The sequence below is a fragment of the Danio rerio genome, chromosome 6 (genome assembly GCF_049306965.1).
Source record: "Danio rerio strain Tuebingen ecotype United States chromosome 6, GRCz12tu, whole genome shotgun sequence".
Taxonomy (NCBI): Eukaryota; Metazoa; Chordata; class Actinopteri; order Cypriniformes; family Danionidae; genus Danio; species Danio rerio.
The window spans coordinates 34,175,907-34,197,906 of NC_133181.1; the positions used below are offsets into that span (position 1 = coordinate 34,175,907).

The following is a 22,000-nucleotide window of genomic DNA, read 5'->3' on the forward strand; positions in this document are numbered from 1 at the left end:
TTTTAATAGTTTTTATTGTATAACCACAGTTATACAATAACCTAATTACCCTAACTTTCCTAGTAAACCAAATTAATAAAATATTATGAACTGTCACAATGGCAAAGACAAAAAAAATCAGTTATTAGACATTTGTTTTTAAACTTTGAAGTGATGCAAACTGACTGATTGTGACAATTTAAGAGTTTCATTCAACAATGTCAACAACTATAGAATATAGAATGAAAACATGCAGAAAACATATATTACGAGAAGATATATAATATGTGAAATCATTTACGTTAAATATAAAGTTACATTACTTTTTGGAATCTATTATGTGATTGATATATCATTAAGATATGGCAATACTACTACAAGAAAAAAAATAGCTTTGATTTCATAGGGTCTTCAGTTTTGTATTTTAGGTTTCACTCCTGAATATGAAATCTTGATTTTTAAAATGGTCTAATAAGGTAAGCTAAAAGATCAATGTTTTCAGACTTCTTTTGAAGTCCTCATGAACCAGAAGTTGCGAGTGTTATTTTTTTTTCGTATTGTGATGCAGTTCCTAGAGAAACAAATATTACATAAAAAACTGTGGGCGTGGCTTGTTTTTAGCTACATGCTGAATGGATGTATAAGGCATTTCATTCAGAAAGATGGAGAAAAGGGTTTGGGCAGAGTTATTACAACCTAACAGACACCTCCTCATCATTTTTGTCTGTTGTCAAAACTAACAGTAAGAGCGGTGTGGTTAAATATATTAGCCACCCCCAGTTCCTAAGATATCCATAATGTGACAATTTAGCTGAAAAAGAACAGGAAGTGCATTTTCTAATTTCAATGAAAGATTAGAAGGGCAAACATTTTTCTTTATTGACATGCACAGATAAATTGTTCACAAAACTAGCAATGTGAGCTAACAAAATCATAGGGTTAGTTTTGATTTATTGGGGATTTTAAATAAATAATTGAAACTAAATGAATTTTACCAAACATGAACACTTCTGCAAAGAAATAGCACTGATAAGATGAACACTGAGTGAACTCATATGCTTTTAAGTGACTTTGATAGGACACAGCGGGTCGCATGATCTCAATCTGGTAGCCACCATGATGGTACACCACCCTTATGTATAAAAAAAAGAAAAGAAAAAGAAAACAAAACTATCTAGACCACTGATATGAATGGATTCTTTGTAGCATGCAAGTGGATATCACTTTAACCACATTTGTTAAAAGTACCGTTGTTTTTTACTGTTTTTTTTTTTTTAAATATGCATCATATTTGTCGCACCACCATGACAATTTTAGCCATTTATAGGACATTCTTTGGAAAAACTCTGGAGTGTTACTAGGGGTCATTATAAAACTTTCAATTTTGTGACTGACATACATATATACACTCACCAGCCATTTTATTGGGTAAACCTGTCCAATTGCCCGTTACAAGAAAATTTCTAATCAGCCAATCACATGGCAGCAACTCAATGCATTTAGGTATGTAGACATGGTCAAGACGATCCGCTGCAGTTCAAAAAGAGCATCCGAATGGGGAAGAAAGTTGATTTAAATGACTTTGAACGTGGCATGGTTCAAAGTATTTCAGGAACTGCTGATCTACTGGAATTTTTTAACGCACAACCTTCTCAAGGGTTTACAGAGAATGGTCTGAAAAAGAAAAAATATCCAGTGAGCGGCAGTTCTGTGGGTGCAAATTCCTTGTTGTGCAGAAGAGCATCTCTGAATCAACCAATCTCGTCCAACCATGAGGCGGATGGGCTACAGCAGCAGAAGATCACAGCAGGTACCACTCCTGTGAGCTAAGAACAGGAAACTGATGCTACAATTTGCACAGATTCACTAAAATTGGACAATAGAATATTGGAAAGTCGTTGCTTGGTCTGAGTCTCGATTTCTGCTGCAACATTTGAATGGTAGGGTCAGAATTTGGCATTACCAACATGAAATCATGGATCCATCATGTCTTGTATCATCCGTTCAGGCTGGTGGTGGTGGGGTAATGGTGTGCGGGATATTTTCTTGACACACTTTGAGCCCATTAGTACCAATTGAGTATTGTGTCAACACCACAGCCTACCTGAGTATTGTTGCTGACCATGTCCATCCCTTTATGACCACAGTGTACGCATCTTCTGATGGCTACTTCCAGCAGGATGACGTGCCATGTCATAAAGCGCAAATCATCTCAGACTGTTTTCTTGAACATAACATGAGTTCACTGTACTCAAATGGCCTCCACAGTCACCAGATCTCAATCCAATAGAGCACCTTTGAGAGGTGGTGAAATGGGAGAATTAAGGCAGTTCTGAAGGCAAAAAAGGGTCCAACCCAGGAGTAGTAAGATGTACCTAATAAAGTGGCCAGTGAGTGTATATATACACTGCTAAAAAAATAAAAAATAAAGGAAACACTTGGAGATACAATGGGCTGTTTAAGTACTTTATTTATTTATTTTTTACCAGTGTATATGTTACTCAAATGTCAATGAAATTAGCATATATGGTTCTTCACCTGATAAAAGGTTTAAAAAAAACACAAACAGGATGTAACATGATAATATCAAGGTGGTGCATAATACATTCCATTGTTACGAAAACTTGGTTAAGATAAAGATCAAAGAGCTGATTGGGCAGCTGTGTAAATATGTGCGCTCATTGATGAAACATCCAAGTATTAAGGAATAAAGCTCATTTATGCTCTTTAAATCAAGCCTCAGGTTATATGTACAATGCTCTGGCTTTGACACTGGACACTGGATGACATACTGGAAAACTTGAAGTAAACTTCTATTTGTAGTCGTGCAGGAAAAACACTGCTTGACTAAACGCCTACTATAATTTTATTTCCTGTAACACATCGTAAAAGATGAGTCTGTGCCCCGGGGATAGACACATTTTCCAAAACTTGTTTGTGATGGTATGTGTAAAGGATTGTAGTGAGCAAATGTCATTTTTAATGCTTTCAGAAGAGGACTTTTAAGTTTAACAAGAATTTTTTTAGATGATTAAAACATAAATATTGAGATATTTGTATTTAAGTTCTAAAATTATGCTTATTTATGTGGTTAAACTTCCAGCAGCATTAAATTACATGGTTTCTCTTAAGGTCAAGTCAGACCAATGAAATTCAAGCACACATTTTATGGGCGCACAACAGATCAATATGACGTAATAGAAACAATGTGATGCTTTGGCAGAGTTAAATAAAATCTGTAAAAAATATCTTTTACTTTTTTGAGTTAAATCTAATTAACTTTTCTAGTCATCTGAACTTGTATCAATCAAACTGACAAAAATATTAGGATCAACTTTTCATAACTTGAGTTAAAATAAGTTAAAGCAACATATAAACATGAAATTGAAAATGCTACAATCACTCTGGTCTTCTGGCCAATAGAATATGTAAATACCTTTTGTTCATACTGGACAGAAACAAATGTTGTTCTCCTTCTGTTTGTTTGCCATGATTTACACTGTAGACGTTAAAAAATTTGCGATATCTTTACATTTTCTGCTTTACTGTAAATTTGATAAATGTGTGCATCCAGCTACCACACACAATTAAATGTTGATATATTTAAAAGCACAACACTCATAACCTAACAGTACCTTGTTTCTTTTTGATATCTTCTGCTATCTTTACTAGACATGCCCCTTGTTGCTGGTTGGCTGCATGTGCTTTCTGCTTTCATCTGATAGTGTTGTCAAAAGCATTTTTCAGATATTGCTTTTGCCTCATTTCCACTGAGTGGTACAGTATGGTACAATACGGGTCACTTTTATCAGGTTTGTGTCTCCATTGACAAGTAGAAGTTCAGTAGAAAGTTGCAGTCAACATCATTTTCACTTGAAGTTCACATATCATACTTCTTACTAAACAAATGCTTTATATACATAAATACTTATGAATGAATACATGTTTATTACTAACCTTTCTATGAACAAGATTTGATTATAGCTGCAAATCAATGAGGAGAAATAACCTACTGTAACGTCTGCAATTATATAAAATAAAAAATAAATAAAAGATCTATGAACACATACAAACACTTACAGTCTCCGACATGTTACCAGTTACAAATAAAAAATACCCAAAACATGCATGTAGGCCTTATTTGGGTTCATAAACGATACAAAACACATACAGTCAGTACAAACCATCTTTTTTATAATATTTTTTTTTAAAGTTTTTTTTCACCTTTATTGGGATAGGACAGTGGAGATTTTACAGACAGCAATGTGTGGGGTGCAGAGATAGGGGAAGGATTGGTAAAGGACCTCAAGGCGGGAATCGAACTTGGGTTGTCATGAGCAGATCATGCTTTTTTGACACACTAACCACAAGGCTATTGGAGCCAACAAACCTTTATTCCCCACCATCACATGTAACGTTAACATCTTGTTAAAAAGTAATTCCTTCATTCACAGTTCATAATAGTCCAAAAGGTGATGATAATAATTAAACAGAGCAATTTGTTCATGTTTTAGGTTACTGAAAGAATCATTTGCTCCTTTGTTTTCTTGCGCTACACTCTGGAGTTTGTCCATTTCTGAAAGGATATGAGAATCCACACCTCCATGATCACGTCCACATTATTATCATGAGCTCAAGTTTGCTATTTCAAATATAGACACATGGCAAGTGCACAAGCTCCCTAGAGAAAGTGAAACCACTCAAACTTTAGCAGCCTCGTAAACAACAACAGGACACACGGTTCTACTGTTAATCTTCTAGGCTTTGTAGCTGTTCATCAAGACGACAACAAGGTTTGTTCAAGCTCCGGTCAACCATGGCTTGTTATTATATGTATATATTGTTACGATGTAATGTCTCATCGGTGTATTTAAAAATGGCACTTGCTTTATTTTTATTCTCCTGACTTGCGCACGTGCTAGTGGCTCTTCTCTGTAAACTAACAGTGTTCACCTGTGCGTCTGGCTCCGCCTTTTGGTATCCAAAAAGTTTTATAGTACAGTACAGCTCACCTTTTGACAATAAAATCGTCCATAAAACCATACTGACCCATACCGTACCATTCTACTCAGTGGAAACGGGCCATTAAGAGTTCTAAAGAGCTTTTAAAAACCCTGCAGAAACAGACAACCCAGTCTGCCTTCACACAATCCTTCAGAAAGCATTAATATGCTAATTTGCTGCTCAGCTATTATCAGTTGCGACTGGTCTTCATGTATTGGTTGTAGTTATTATTAATGTTGCAAACAGTTGTGATGCTTAAACTTTTAGTGGAAGTCATCATTTTATTATTGTTTTGTTTTTTGACAATTCTTAGATAAATAGTAAGTTTGAAAGGAACAGTGTTTATTTTGAAACCAAATTGTTTTCTAACTTAAATGCCTTTACTTTTAATCTTAATGTATAAAATCCTTACAGAATAAATTATAACAATTGTACAGCCCCCAATTTTATAATACTTTTTGCTTACAATTTCCCCATTTAAAAAAAAATCATCAATGTTTTGCAAGACGCGCTGGAGCCCTTTTCTAATCTAATCCATTATCGAATTCAATTTCCACCAAATCATTGAAACCCTGGCCTTTCCCTTTCTCTAACAGAGTTAAGAAGTATTAAACAAATTCACAAAGTATGAGGAAGGACACATTGATGAAAAGAACTTAATAATCATTCATTTGTAGCAATCAGCAGAGCCTTTACAATGTCAGGACATAGTGAGGAGATGCAGACACACAAATAAATGAAATGATTTCGGATGAAAGAGATATGACTGAGCAGGTCACAAAGGATGGAGAACATCCTTCAAATGGAGATAAAGAGAGAAGATGAACGTTTAGAAAAACAGAGTCAAACATAAAAACTGACTGTGCATATTAAGACAGAAGGGAGGGACAGTCAAGACACAAAGCAGACAAAAGAAAGAAGAAAAACTGCAATGGGAACAAGGTTAGCTTTGGAAGAGCAGTCTGACAACATCTCTTCATTATATTTCAGTCTTTTAACCTATATTTACAATATTTTAAATCCCTTCCTCATCTAGAAAGACATGAGCTTAGTCACACCAGTTAGAAAAATACAGTACATTCAGGGAGGCACATAATATACAATGATGCGTCACTTTCACACAGATCCAGCATGCTGTAAAGAAGGTTACAGGAAAATAATGGCTTCACAACACTTGCACCATCACAATTTTGAATATTGAGTATTGCATTAATGATATTTCTTATGATATAACATTTCCACACAAAAATGCAATATAATAGTCATTTATTTAATGATATTATTTAATGATATTAAAAGAAAGTGGTGAAAAACAGTACAAAAGCACGCAAATCCCTCTTAACTGGGTGCTCCGCCAAAAAACGCAAAGGTTCAAATTAAATATTTATCAAAGGCTGCAAGACCAAAGGTCCAAAATTACAAATTTATTAAATTAAAAAATCTGACACAAAGCGTGTAACGTTTTAAGCCACACGGCTCTTCATCAGAGAAAGAAAGTGGTAAAACTTATTTTACTTCTCCAAATCTAATTTATTCTAATTCAGACAACAACAAAAAAAACAAGTCAAGGAGCACACATTTAGTCTTTAAACTACTACGAATCTGTGAAAACCTCAGCAGAAATTCATATATAACCTCAGATATTCTGACTCCTTTCTTGTCTTGACAAATAGTGACACATTTAATAGGTTTTAATGAATTATCTGTGAGGTGTTTTGATCTGACACTTAACACACACATTCAAGAGACACTAGGGATTTATTTGACATCTTGTGAAAAGGTGTAATGTGTCAAAATAAAATGAAGAAATGTGAATGGAAATACTTACTCCATCATGGAGGGAGGGATGGAGCAGCAGTCCTGTATGGCTGTGAGAGGTGAAGTGAGGTGGGCCGTGTATGAAGCTTCCACCACCTGCTTGTTCCTGTTCACCACATCCAGGTACCGGTTAAACTTCTCTCGGATCTTTTTCGCTAGCTAAAAACAACACATATAAACATATCAATATCTACAGAATTAAAGCTTAATATAATTAACATATCCCTGATTCATATGTTCCAGTAATTGTTCCAATAACATTGATAATGGTCATAACATTCATTCATTAATTTTTCTTCGCCTTAGTGCCTTATTATGAGGGGTCACCACAGCGGAATGAATGGTCAATAGTCCTAACATAATTATGCCTAAATAATTTGTTACTAGTATTTTAATTTAAAATTGAGCATTAGGTTTAAGTACTAGTTTCAATATAAAAGTGCGTGATTACATATAAATAAAGCATGAATTATTAATTATTTATTGTTTAAGAAGTCTCTTTTCATTTTCATATATATATATATATATATATATATATATATATATATATATATATATATATATATATATATATATATATATATATATATATATATATATATATATATATATATGTATATATATATATATATATATATATATATATATATATATATATATATATATGTATATATATATAAAATGTGTATATAAATATACACACGCACACACACACACACACACACAAAATATAAAATAAAAAATATTTAATTAAATAAAATATAACATATAATAAAATAGAATTAAAAATAAAATAACAAAATAAAATACAATAAAATATAACAAAGTTAAAAAAATTATTAAGTGTAGAAATTTGATGATATAAAAATAAAATATTCAATAAAAATTAAAAATAAAATACAGCAAATAAAAAACAATAAAATATAACAAACTAATAAAAAATATAACAAATAATATATATATATATATATATATATATATATATATATATATATATATATATATATATATATATATATATATATAAAATTAAACACACGACGCAAATGCAGCATAAATGATGAAATAACACTGATAAACACAGCTTTTGTTTAGGGAGTCTCTTTCCATTAGTCCTGTGAAATGCGCTGCGATTAATTCACTTTCCAAATCTGAGCCTGCACTCAACATCAAAGAGAGCTTGAACTAACCTCGGAGACTAGTAATCGATCACCATTAGACATGCATTGTCAGCTGCTGCACAGCCAAAGGCAGCAGGAAAATGGTTTGGTGCTATAAGGGGAAAAACCCAGCTCATAAACTAAAAGAGGATTCAGAAAACCAGTGTGTTGTTTTAAGTTTGGGTCTACACTTGAGTAAAGCAGTTACGGCTGATTACCTGTGTTTCTGTGAATTCTTGTTTACTCGATGCAGAGCGAGCCTCCTTGGAGAAACGTATTAACTAGGTGCAGCTCAGCTAAGAGTTTTCCCAAACAGGACATAAATTACTGACACATGAGAGTTTTTATAGTCACCAGATGGTTTAGCAAAGCACAAAAACATAACTATTGCTGTAACAAAAAAAGAAGGCAAAAAAGATATATATCCATCTCCTCGTCCAGTTCCTGGATAGAAGAAATGTACCATAACCCATTGCCTGTGAACAACCAATAAGATGGCTCCTTCAGCCATTACAGCTAAGCCTGAATGTTATCCTTTCAAGGAGGGAAATGTTCCATTCCAGACATGTCAGAAAATAAGACTATTATCCAGAACTGCAGTACATCTAATTTTAGAGAATCTAATCAAGCTTTCAAGTGTCAGAGGAGCCGGGGGATGATTTAAGGTTATAAGCGCTTCTGCTCATTTTTCGTCTTCTTTTATTTTTTAGAGATAGTTCAGCTAAAAACATTTTACATTTAGTCACCACTTACCTCCAATTCACTTCAACTTTATTTGTATAGCGCATTTCACAATCATTATCATTTCAAAGCAACTTTTCAGAAGTTGCACATTAATGCATTACAATCAAATTCAGAAAAGTTAAGCTTTTTAATTACCATAACTATATTAGTTACTGATAACTAACTATATAACTAATAGCATTTCAATCAGATAATTCAGCACAAATTGATAATAAGGGCGTACTCACACTATATACTGTTGTCTTGAATTGGACCTATAAGCACACTTGTCCACTCTCCCTTCTCCCCCAACGGCCCGCAGTCACATCGCATTCGGGCCAGAGCAAGCTTAAGTCAAGGATGATGCACTGTTCAGTAACAAGCTCTCTCACTCAGCACAGTGGAGATTTATTTATATCGTTTTATCATTTTAGTCGTTTGATTTGCAGTGTAACGCAGTCAAATATTTCGCAGAACAGATCAGCCACTTTTGATGCTTATAAACAATCATAAAGTCCTCGTGCTGCAGGAATTAGGAGGTTTCCTGAAGGTGCAGCTGTTGTGCAGTGAGAGGTTTGTGTCTTTAATAAACTATGACAGTTTGTGTTCATTAAACAGTAAGAATGATAAATAAAACCCAAATCAAACAGTCCCTTAAAAGTCACGTCTCATTTTCAGATTCAGGCGCGTTTTGCGCACACACTACAAGCGCACCACGCCAAGGCCCAAGTGATTCAGAGCACTCACACTTGAGCGATCCGGAAAACGGGCCTGGGCAAGGTTCGGATAGCATAGTGTGAGTACGCCCTAAAAAACAAACAGTCATTTCTCTTTGGACTTATGGACCTAGAACTAGACCTAGAAGTGTTTGACATTTAAACAGAAGTAATCAATAATTTTACATTTACAAATAAACGACAGAACAATAAATAATAAAAAACAAACAAATATATATATATATATATATATATTATAAAGTATTTGTCTAATGTTAATTTATTGTAAGTATTTAACCATGTAAGTGTAAATATTTTCAGAGAACAAATACAGTCAAAGGCTGCTGAACTTCTGTCTGAAATGCACATTTGATCAACTATATTACAAAAAGTTGTGAGGTATTTTAATTTTGAACTTTTTTTTTTAGACCAGAGTAGAAATGTGTATATTTCATACAAAGTATGAAGCTAATCAGTCAGTTCTTGTCATGTTATTTGCATTGCATTCGTGGCATTCTGATGTTTTCAACTAGGTGCTTCAGGAAAGTGTGAGTGCATCGCACCACTCGCATGCCGCGTTCAAAGACTATTTTAATCTCTAAAACATTTCAATGTGGTGATGTCATTGGCCCATGAACTTCACTGTTTGTTAGCAAACTATTTCATAACTGTAACAAGAGACAATGCAATTTTAACAATCAATGTGGCACTTTTTGCAATTTTGTAAGCAATAGGAATAAAAAATGTAAATCAGGAAATAGGTTAGAACCATTGTTTTTTTGTCACTCGTATAGTTTTGAATAGGGAAAGGTGTAATGGTCAATAGGATGAATGAAGCCCCGCCTACTAATAAAGGAGTCAATCAGTGATTGCTATAGATTGACGTTTCTCTGGGGGAATAGCTCGGACCAGACGCGTGTTTGAAAATATCTTTCAATCTCAAACTGGTTTGGACTAAACTCCCCCTTTAACTGACTTCTGGTACTGATACTGACTTGTGGTGAAAAAAATGTAAACAAAATATATATAACAAAATAAAATTTAAGCATGTAAGCAACAGTTAAAAACACAGAATTGTCCTAATTTACGAGAATATTTCATGACAAACTGTGCGCAATTGAGTGCGATATGTTTGATGAGTTCTGCTTCTGCTCTCATTAAAACACTGACATTAAGAGAAGACAGGCTTGCTTTGTCTTTGTGTATCTACAAGACGTGGACATGATCCTAATTGGTGGCGTTTTCCACTGGGGCGGCTTTTCAACTTGTAAAAAACGGCAGTGCCAGGCCTTCATTACCGTGTGTGACTGGCAGATGCTGACAGCTTTGCCAAACGAGCAACTGATGAAAGTCAAATTTCTTCGAGGATCCCGGAATAATGAGATTTGTAGCTACAGATGTAAAGGTGTAATTTTATCACCTTCATAATGCACAATACATCTTGAACAAGAATGACAGCCAATGCAACAGAGCGAAAACATATATACAAAAAAAGAGAACAAAAGAATTATCAGCAACAACGGCTTGACACCTAAATATAAATCAGCATGTGTCTAAATGTTACTTCACCTACTAACAGCAATCGGAGATCAAACAAGACGCACATTCATTGGCTAGCATGGAAGGCTAATGTACTTTAGCTTCCTCAGAAGTTTCTAATGGGTTTTAGAAGAATTGTGCATTTGAGTAATACATGTCTGTGGTTAAAAATGATGTCCAAGCATAATAATGAGTAATTCACTGAATAATTCATTAAAACCATTTGATTTAAATAGCTCATTCATTTGGAAATAATACAAGATTCTGTCTTTTGTAATGAGCTATTAAATCACCAATTCAAATCATTTGTATTGTTAAAAAAGATTTAGATTAATTTTAGCGGGGAAACACTTCAAGAAAAAAGGATTTTGCACTTTTAAGCTTGGTTTAGAGCCACTTTCACTGGTTTTATACTCAAAACACACACACACACATGCAATAATGTGTCAATGAAACTCTTTCACAATTAACTTCATATCTGTTGTTTGAAATCAATGCATAAAAATGAACGGAAACTGCAATTTCCTTCCAAAATTACGAATTACATTTATGTGTGAAACTGGAATATTACATAAAAGACGTGCAAATAAAGCAGCGTTTCCTTTCAACGAGTCCAAGAAAACAAAATGGTCACTTCCTGATTTGCTGGCGCCAAATATCAACAGTAAAAGCGTAATTTGCTGTGGTAGGAGAAGCTGCGTGAATCTTTATTTAATAAACAACTTGCGCCTCAGAAAACAATGGCAACGACTTGCGCCTCAGAAGACAATGGCAACACGCAATGAACGCGTGGTGGCATTTGAAGGCATGTGATCATAGTTTATGCGAATCTTTTCTTATAAAATAAAAAGTTTATCCTACTCAGTTCTGTGCATATGTTTTTTGAGCATTTTCTAAATTTTTGCACATCTTGGCGATGACATCAACTGATTTTTATTTGCATATTCAAAATGAGCGTAAAATAGGTGGATGGAAACGTAGCTTATTAGTATTGACAATTAGGGCTGCACAATATTGGAAAAATATAACATTGCAACATATTTTTTTTTATGATATATTTTGCAATATAAATACAATTTCACTAGATTAGTTGAATAACTATTTAGAAATAATATGTAATTTTATATTGATTGGGATGATTTTGTTGGGGAGTGCGTAAAATATAATAAACAATCTACAAGCATGGATAAAGCATGGATAGCTTCAAAATATTTCAAGTATGACTTTGTTATTTGTGTTTTAGTCCAAAAAAAAAAAAAAAAAAAATCCAAGAGCTTAATTGTATTCCAAAAACTATTTAAGGCCTGAATATGCTAACTGTAATTTGACTGTAGGGGAAAAAAACGAAGAACGCACAAAAACTAGGTCAATTTAATGAAACTTAGCTTTCAGAGTCAAGAATAGGTTGCATTGAGGCTGCATTATCACACCACATAATAATAATAATAATAATAATAATAATAATAATAATAATAATAATAATAATAATAATAATAACATAATAAAAAAATTTAATAAAAAATGTATCTTTATATTAATCAAAAGTGTAAATCAGATCTTGATATAATCTGAAACAGATTCTCATATTTAGCAATATTTTATGTAATAGCTCAAAAATGCAGTGATTTCGTAAAACTGATAGATCAAATTTGTTTAGATTCTTGATTAGATTTGCTTTACAAAATTATGTGCCTATTTTATTCAGTTGCAGTTTTACAACTGATGCTTACAAACAAACATATAACGTGCATTTAAAGGGACAGTTTACCCAGAAATGAAAAATTCCTCACTATTTCATCACACTCTAGGGGTTCTAAACTTCTGTGAATTTATTTCTTCTGTTGAACACGAATCAAGATCTGAAGATAAAAAAAAACAACCATTGACATCCATAGCAGGTACAATCAAAAAATACTACGGAAGTCAACTGCTGTTTTTCCGTCATTCATCATCTATATTTTTTATATCTCATATACAGTGCTCAGCATATATAAGTACACCCCTTACAAAACCTTTCTTTTAAATTCATATTTTTATTAGGAAGCTATACAATATTATATTTGTGGATATACATTAGATTAGTCAGTACTGAAGTCAAATCTGGGATTTATATAACAAAATAACTGTTTTCTCTTTCAATTTCTAAATATGTTTGGTGACAAAAAAATTATTTTAATAAATCTATCCGTTTAATAAGTCTTTGTTTTGTTTAAGGGTACCAAAATACATTTCCTATATTCACTGAGAAATGAAAAATTCACTGAAAAATTCTTATTAACAAAATGGGGAGTACTCAATATACTCAGAACTTTTTTTGAGATTTTTAAACAACACTGTAAACATACTTTAGTTTTTTATGACAGGCCAAAATGTAATTAATTATTATTATAATGATATTATATATTAATATTAATAATGTTATAACTATTGAACCAAACTGATGTATTGTTAAAACCCCAGAATAAATGTATCAACATCAATTTCATGGATTGCATGGGTGCACTAATATGGAGTCAATCTAGGGCCACATATACTATTTAATATGTATACAAAATAAAAGAAAGTTTTGCAAACAAAGAAAATTAAGTATTGAGAAAAAAATAAATAAAAATAAATGAAAATTTCCAAAAATCACAAAGCTAAATTTTATATGAGAAAAACAAATTACTTAAAAAAGATTTTTTTGAAAAAATAAAAATGAAATGCGCAAACAAACAAAAAAATTGCAAATAAAAATCAAGCTGTGAAAAAAAAATTATAATACTAAAATATTTGCAATAAAAAAAATATATATATATTTTCAAAAATAGCACAGCATTTACAAAACCCGTCCAGTTATTTGCAATGCTCATTTTGATTTTGTCAACCGTGAGTTTGTGATGCTGTTTTCACTTGATTTGACAAGGAGGTGGAGTCAAGGGAACTTGGCCGTTTACAGCAAGCCCAGACTTACTGGGCTGTAAGACCACCTTGGTGATACCGTGTATTGAGGTGATGACGTTGCTTAAATGAAGGCAGGTCCGGGCCATTGACTGGATGGGTTTTGTGAAGGCAATGCTACAATAAATATTTTGCAAATATATGTAGTTTTATTTTTATTGCAAATATTTTAGTTTTTTTTGCACTGCTTAATTTCTATATTGATTTTGTTTGCAAATTTCATTTTTATTTCTCAAAACTTAATTTTCCCTTTGTGATTTTTGGGGATTTGCATTTATTTATATATGGTTTGCTCAATACTTAATTTTTTTGGTTGCAAAACGTTCTTATATTTTGCGAGTATTTATGGTCCTAGATTGACTTCACACACTTACTATTGCATACGTCAATCATTTTAATACATTAATACATGTAGAATTAACCTGACAAAACCTGATAAGATGAAAAAGTGTTTACATGCTTCTCTTTAATTACACTAAATCTAAAAATACTCATCCTCAGTTTCATCGGCTACATGAGACAAGATCCAAAAATAGCACACACACAGCAATCATTTTTTAATTCTTGGTAAGCATCTCCTTCACTATTTATACAAGTACACCCAGTGCCAATTAATGAGGAACAAGAAAACAGCATTATAGCATGACAAAGCCTGAGTCATTTCGTAATCAAACACTTTCAGGTCTCGGTTCTCTCAGCAGCCAATGCAACAGAGCGAAAACATATATACAAAAAAAGAGAACAAAAGAATTATCAGCAACAACGGCTTGACACCTAAATATAAATCAGCATGTGTCTAAATGTTACTTCACCTACTAACAGCAATCGGAGATCAAACAAGACGCACATTCATTGGCTAGCATGGAAGGCTAATGTACTTTAGCTTCCTCAGAAGTTTCTAATGGGTTTTAGAAGAATTGTGCATTTGAGTAATACATGTCTGTGGTTAAAAATGATGTCCAAGCATAATAATGAGTAATTCACTGAATAATTCATTAAAACCATTTGATTTAAATAGCTCATTCATTTGGAAATAATACAAGATTCTGTCTTTTGTAATGAGCTATTAAATCACCAATTCAAATCATTTGTATTGTTAAAAAAGATTTAGATTAATTTTAGCGGGGAAACACTTCAAGAAAAAAGGATTTTGCACTTTTAAGCTTGGTTTAGAGCCACTTTCACTGGTTTTATACTCAAAACACACACACACACATGCAATAATGTGTCAATGAAACTCTTTCACTATTAACTTCATATCTGTTGTTTGAAATCAATGCATAAAAATGAACGGAAACTGCAATTTCCTTCCAAAATTACGAATTACATTTATGTGTGAAACTGGAATATTACATAAAAGACGTGCAAATAAAGCAGCGTTTCCTTTCAACGAGTCCAAGAAAACAAAATGGTCACTTCCTGATTTGCTGGCGCCAAATATCAGCAGTAAAAGCGTAATTTGCTGTGGTAGGAGAAGCTGCGTGAATCTTTATTTAATAAACAACTTGCGCCTCAGAAAACAATGGCAACGACTTGCGCCTCAGAAGACAATGGCAACACGCAATGAACGCGTGGTGGCATTTGAAGGCATGTGATCATAGTTTATGCGAATCTTTTCTTAAAAAAAATAAAAAGTTTATCCTACTCAGTTCTGTGCATATGTTTTTATGAGCATTTTCTAAATTTTTGCACATCTTGGCGATGACATCAACTGATTTTTATTTGCATATTCAAAATGTGAGTAAAATAGGTGGATGGAAACGTAGCTTATTAGTATTGACAATTAGGGCTGCGCAATATTGGAAAAATATAACATAGCAATATTTTTTCTTTTGTGATATATTTTGCAATATAAATACAATTTCACTAGATTAGTTGAATAACTATTTAGAAATAATATGTAATTTTATATTTATTGGGATGATTTTGTTGGGGAGTGCGTAAAATATAATAAACAATCTACAAGCATGGATAAAGCATGGATAGCTTCAAAATATTTCAAGTATGACTTTGTTATTTGTGTTTTAGTCCAAAAAAAAAAATAAAAAATCCAAGAGCTTAATTGTATTCCAAAAACTACTTAAGGCCTGAATATGCTAATTGTATTTTGACTGTAGGGGGAAAAAAAACGAAGAACGCACAAAAACTAGGTCAGTTTATTGAAACTTAGCTTTCAGAGTCAAGAATAGGTTGCATTGAGGCTGCATTATCACACCACATAATAATAATAATAATAATAATAATAATAATAATAATAACATAATAAAAAAATTTAATAAAAAATGTATCTTTATATTAATCAAAAGTGTAAATCAGATCTTGATATAATCTGAAACAGATTCTCATATTTAGCAATATTTTATGTAATAGCTCAAAAATGCAGTGATTTTGTAAAACTGATAGATCAAATTTGTTTAGATTCTTGATTAGATTTGCTTTACAAAATAATGTGCCTATTTTATTCAGTTGCAGTTTTACAACTGATGCTTACAAACAAACATATAATGTGCATTTAAAGGGACAGTTTACCCAGAAATGAAAAATTCCTCACTATTTCATCACACTCTAGGGGTTCTAAACTTCTGTGAATTTCTTTCTTCTGTTGAACACGAATCAAGATCTGAAGAAAAAAAAACAACCATTGACATCCATAGCAGGTACAATCAAAAAATACTACGGAAGTCAACTGCTGTTTTTCCGTCATTCATCATCTATATCTTTTATATCTCATATACAGTGCTCAGCATATAAGTACACCCCTTACAAAACCTTTCTTTTAAATTCATATTTTTATTAGGAAGCTATACAATATTATATTTGTGGATATACATTAGATTAGCAGTACTCAAATCTGGGATTTATCTAACAAAATAACTGTTTTATCTTTCAATTTCTAAATATGTTTGGTGACAAAAAATTTATTTTAATAAATCTATCCGTTTAATAAGTCTTTGTTTTGTTTAAAGGTACCAAAATACATTTCCTATATTCACTGAGAAATGGATAAAAATATTTGTTTACAAAATGGGGTGTGCTCAATATACTCAGCACTTTTTTTGAGATTTTTAAACAACACTGTAAACATACTTTAGTTTTTATGACAGGCCAAAATGTAATTAATTATTATTATAATGATATTATATATTAATATTAATAATGTTATAACTATTGAACCAAACTGATGTATTGTTAAAACCCCAGTATAAATGTATCAACATCAATTTCATGGGTTGCATGGGTGCACTAATATGGAGTCAATCTAGGGCCACATATACTATTTAATATGTATACAAAATAAAAGAAAGTTTTGCAAACAAAAAAAGAAAAGTGAAAAAAGAAAAAAAATAAATAAAAATAAATGCAAATTTCCAAAAATCACAAAGCTAAATTTGATCTGAGAAACAAAAATTTCCTTAAAAAGATTTTTTTGAAAAAATAAAAATGAAATGCGCAAACAAACCAAAAATTTGCAAATAAAAATCAAGCTGTGCAAAAAAATAATAATAATACTAAAATATTTGCAATAAAAAAAAAATATATATATATATTTTCAAAGATAGCACAGCATTTACAAAACCCGTCCAGTTATTTGCAATGCTCATTTTGATTTTGTCAACCGTGAGTTTGTGATGCTGTTTTCACTTGATTTGACAAGAAGGTGGAGTCAATGGAACTTGGCCGTTTACAGCAAGCCCAGACTTACTGGGCTGTAAGACCACCTTGGTGATACAGTGTATTGAGTTGATGACGTTGCTTAAATGAAGGCAGGTCCGGGCCATTGACTGGATGGGTTTTGTGAAGGCAATGCTACAATAAATATTTTGCAAATGAATGTAGTTTTATTTTTATTGCAAATATTTTAGGTTTTTTTTGCACTGCTTAATTTCTATATTGATTTTGTTTGCAAATTTCATTTTTAGTTCTTAAGACTTTATTTTCCTTTTGTGATTTTTGGAGATTTGCATTTATTTATTTATGGTTTGCTCAATACTTTATTTTTTTGGTTGCAAAACGTTCTTATATTTTGCGAGTATTTATGGTCCTAGATTGACTCCACACACTTACTACTGCATACGTCAATCATTTTAATACATTAATACATGTAGAATTAACCTGACAAAACCTGATAAGATGAAAAAGTGTTTACATGCTTCTCTTTAATTACACTAAATCTAAAAATACTCATCCTCAGTTTCATCGGCTACATGAGACAAGATCCAAAAATAGCACACACACAGCAATCATTTTTAATTCTTGGTAAGTATCTCCTTCACTATTTATACGAGTACACCCAGTGCCAATTAATGAGGAACAAGAAAACAGCATTATAGCATGACAAAGCCTGAGTCATTTCGTAATCAAACACTTTCAGGTCTCGGTTCCCTCAGCAGGCAGAACGGTTTTATCAGCGTCTGCCCCCCCCTCCAACCCCAAAAAACCCTGTTTGGCAATTAGCTGTCGAGGTGTCACTAGAACAACCTGCCAGTGATCTGCTTAATCTCTCACCAGCAGCCAGTAAATAGCTGCAGGTGAAAGAGAAAGAGACACAGCGTACAGGAATAATTCACATAAAAAGGGCTTCTTTTGGCACGGAAACCCAAGTGAAGAGTAACAACCAGTCCGTTCTTGCTCAGGGCGTGTGTGTGTGTGTGTGTGTCACCGAGAAATGCATTCGCAGGGTACACACAGTTGCTGCCACTCATGCTGATTTGTTTTGAGGTTGGTCAGAACAGAGTGTATTAACAGTGAAAGCTCTTTATGCCTTACAGCAAAAACAGAAGCCGGAGTAGGCATGATGGAGAGGCCCGTGGCGAGAATAAATCACACCTGTGCATGACAGACTCACTGTCTTATAGTTGACTGAGGAAAGAAAATGTATCGCCATAGTTTCAGTTGGAAAAAAAAGTGTTAAATCACAACTGAGAGTGACATGAATTACTCTATAAAAATATGTGATTTAGAGTTGCTGCCTGGTATTCCACATATAATACTTGATTATGCTTTTGAATTTCAATGTGGAGATTTGATTTCTGGTTGATTTACTTTTGAAGTTGAACATTTGGTAACACTTTACTTGAAGGAGGTGTTCATAAGATTATAAAGCATTAATAATCATGACATGATGTCATCAATTTGAAAGAGATTTTAAATATGCTTATGACAAGTCATTACAGTGAGTGTCTGACAACTTGACATTATCAAGACAATGTAACTTGTCATAAATATGTCATAAACATGACCGCCATGAGGCAATTATAACTGGGTCAGGAATTTAAAGATTTTTTCGTCACCTCAACCACAACATGTATTAGATGGTAAAAATTCAAAGAATGTGGTGTTTAATACTGGCCTTCCCCAAGGATGTGTTTTATCACCAATATTATTTTCTATTTATATAAATGATATAACTTGTGACAATAAAAACCTGACACTTATCAAGTGTGCAGATGATATGGCATTGGTGGGATGTGTAAAGGATCTCAGTTATTGGATAATTATCTACATTTTGTCAATTTTATCACAAGTTGGACAACAGAAAATTCCTTGCAGCTTATTGATATTAGTAAGACGTAGGGCTGGGCAATTCTTTCGATTTTGTTAATGATTTTAAATTTACGTTTTATTACATCGAGGAATCACGATTTTTTAATAAAAATATTGGATACATTATAATTTACACCAATGTGCTTTGGTCCACTCTCTGTATTATGCAGCCTGACAGGATTTTAACCATGGTAGTAACGGACTGAACACAGGGAGACTGGACAGGCTAATTTAACCCAATGCATAAAATTGTGGACGTGCATTGCAGAACTGGTACAAATATAACAAATACAATCATTTAAAAGTCTTAAGTTGTGTATGTTTCTTTTGTTAATAGCTTTCGTTTGATGCACTGTGGTCCACACTCTCACCCTGCTCCAGCGCTGCCTGACGAAGAGATTTACATTCAGACTAATGCAACAATTAAAATCATACATGACTTCACACTTTACTAAGACACATCTGTGTGGATTATGTCAAGACATATTCCCTTATCAAGTCGATAAACTCGATCTCTCAACATGTATGAAGGATGTAAAAACCTGCCATGTGAAAAACCACGCCAATCTTAGTTTGGTTTCAACACCAGCAGAGGTGAAAAGTGAAAGTGCACAGCCCATTACAACAGTAGCGGACCTAATTGAAATCATGGTTGAAACCCAGACAGAGGTGCTGTTGTAATACAGAGTGGTGCAAAGTGGATCAAATAATTGGTAATTGAAAGTAAAAGAAAGAAAAAAGAAAAAGAAAAATAGAATAAATACATAATTTTATATTAGACACACATCTGATGCTTGTATTTGCACCAGCTCCACGTCCACAATTTCACACATTGGGTTAAATTAGGCTTTGCAGCCTCTGTGTTCAGTCCTTTACTCCCACTGTATCTTTTTAAGAAAACGGCACAAGCATCAAAACCTGTCATTCAATCTGAAAAACACAAAGTCAAAGCTGAGCTGACAGCCTATTTGACGTCTCCTGATGTAGATTCAGACACAGACCCACGTCACTGGTAGAAGGCTAATGAAATGATAATAATCTTTCACAGGCTCAGCAAATTTGCAAAAAAATCTTCTGTATTCCTGCAACCAGTGCCCCTTCTGATAGGGTGTTCAGTGCAGGTGGGAACATTTATTTACACCTTTTTGACCAATTTATGTATGGCATGGCCATTAAAAATACAATGTTCCTTAACCAGATGGTTTTTCAAGTTACTTATAAGAGAATGTTACTTCAGTCATGTTATTGTATTAATTAAAGTTGACTAATTACACAATAAATAAAAAAAATAAATCGAAATCGAAATTGTGAATCAGTCAAACTTTATGAAAAAACCTAGATTTTTTTTTCCATATCAACTTGCCCTAGTGAGATAAAAGAAATGTGTTGTTGGACAAACAAAATACAAACATTTTGTGATCCTTTGCTAATTAATGGGGAAAACATTGAACAGATGAGCTCTTTTAAATATTTAGGTGTGGAAATTGACTTACAAAAACCTCTAACTGATTTATTTATAGCAGCGACAAAAAGAAAAACCTCCACTATTGTGGAAGACTTTTCCCTTCCTTTACATGGTTCCTTTAAGATACTTCCGTCTGGTAGATGGTATAAAATCTCTTTAGCAAAAAAGACTAAATAGAAGACATCCATTCCCACTGCCATTGTTTTATTTGGATCTGATTTTTAAATAGGATTTTTTTAAATAAAAGTGTAAGTGTATTTATGTTTTGTTGTTGTATGTGAGCTAGGGTTTAGAAAACACAATTTTCTAAACCCTGTGGGACAGACAATACATTTTATAGTATTGAACCAAGTATAACTTGAATTTGTCATTACAGTGTAATTAAGCATCTGGACAAAATGCTAATAAATATGGGGGGGGGTGTCTATAAATAAGAATTTGACAAATAAATTTTGTCCCACTGAATAAAGTAGTTTCATGACAGTTATAATGGCCTTGTGACAATTATGTTAATGACAGATTTATGACAAGATATGCTATCTTGATATTGTCAAGTTGTCACGTGTTGTCAAACTGTGTATTGTACACCTGGTTACAAGGGGAGAAATAACTAATTAAAGTTTTTTATTATGTGAATTATAGCTTCGTATGCTGTTATTTAAGTTTTAAAACATAATATTCTTCAATAGGTATGCAAATTTATGAGCAGTTATGAATGCGCTAAAAAGACTTCAATTTTAAAATATCAACATGATTTGAGCACTTCATCCAACAAGGTTAAGGATATTATTATTATTGTTGTTGTTAGCAGTAGTAGTATAAATTATCTGCATAAAAAAGAAATATTCTTCTAAATATATTTAAGTTTTGATCAAATTAATGTTATAGATAGCTTACATAATTATTACAATTTAAATATCCTAAAACAAGCCAAGTATTTTTTTTTTTACATAGGAAATCATTTACCTCTAAATTTACAAGTCTTATATTGATCATTATAATATATCATTGTAATGCTCAATTATAATTTTATGTCAAAAAGAATGGTTTTAATAACTAAACAAACTAAATAACTTTAAATACCAAACCTATACATTATTTCAACAATTTAA

At 32.5% G+C, this 22,000-nt stretch overlaps 1 protein-coding gene across 2 annotated transcripts in view; it reads right to left on the reverse strand.

Moving 5' to 3' along the window:
* The window catches only part of cachd1 (cache domain containing 1), a 149,435-nt gene that overhangs the window by 69,097 nt on the left and 58,338 nt on the right, over positions 1–22,000 (reverse strand). Inside the window, exon 3 of one of the 2 annotated variants that reach the window (XM_001334793.8) lies at positions 6,812–6,960. In XM_001334793.8, coding sequence (XP_001334829.3) covers positions 6,812–6,960 — 149 coding nt within the window. Of the gene's footprint in view, positions 1–6,811; positions 6,992–22,000 lie in introns of both variants that reach the window. The other variant, XM_073954291.1, reaches the window with a different exon arrangement.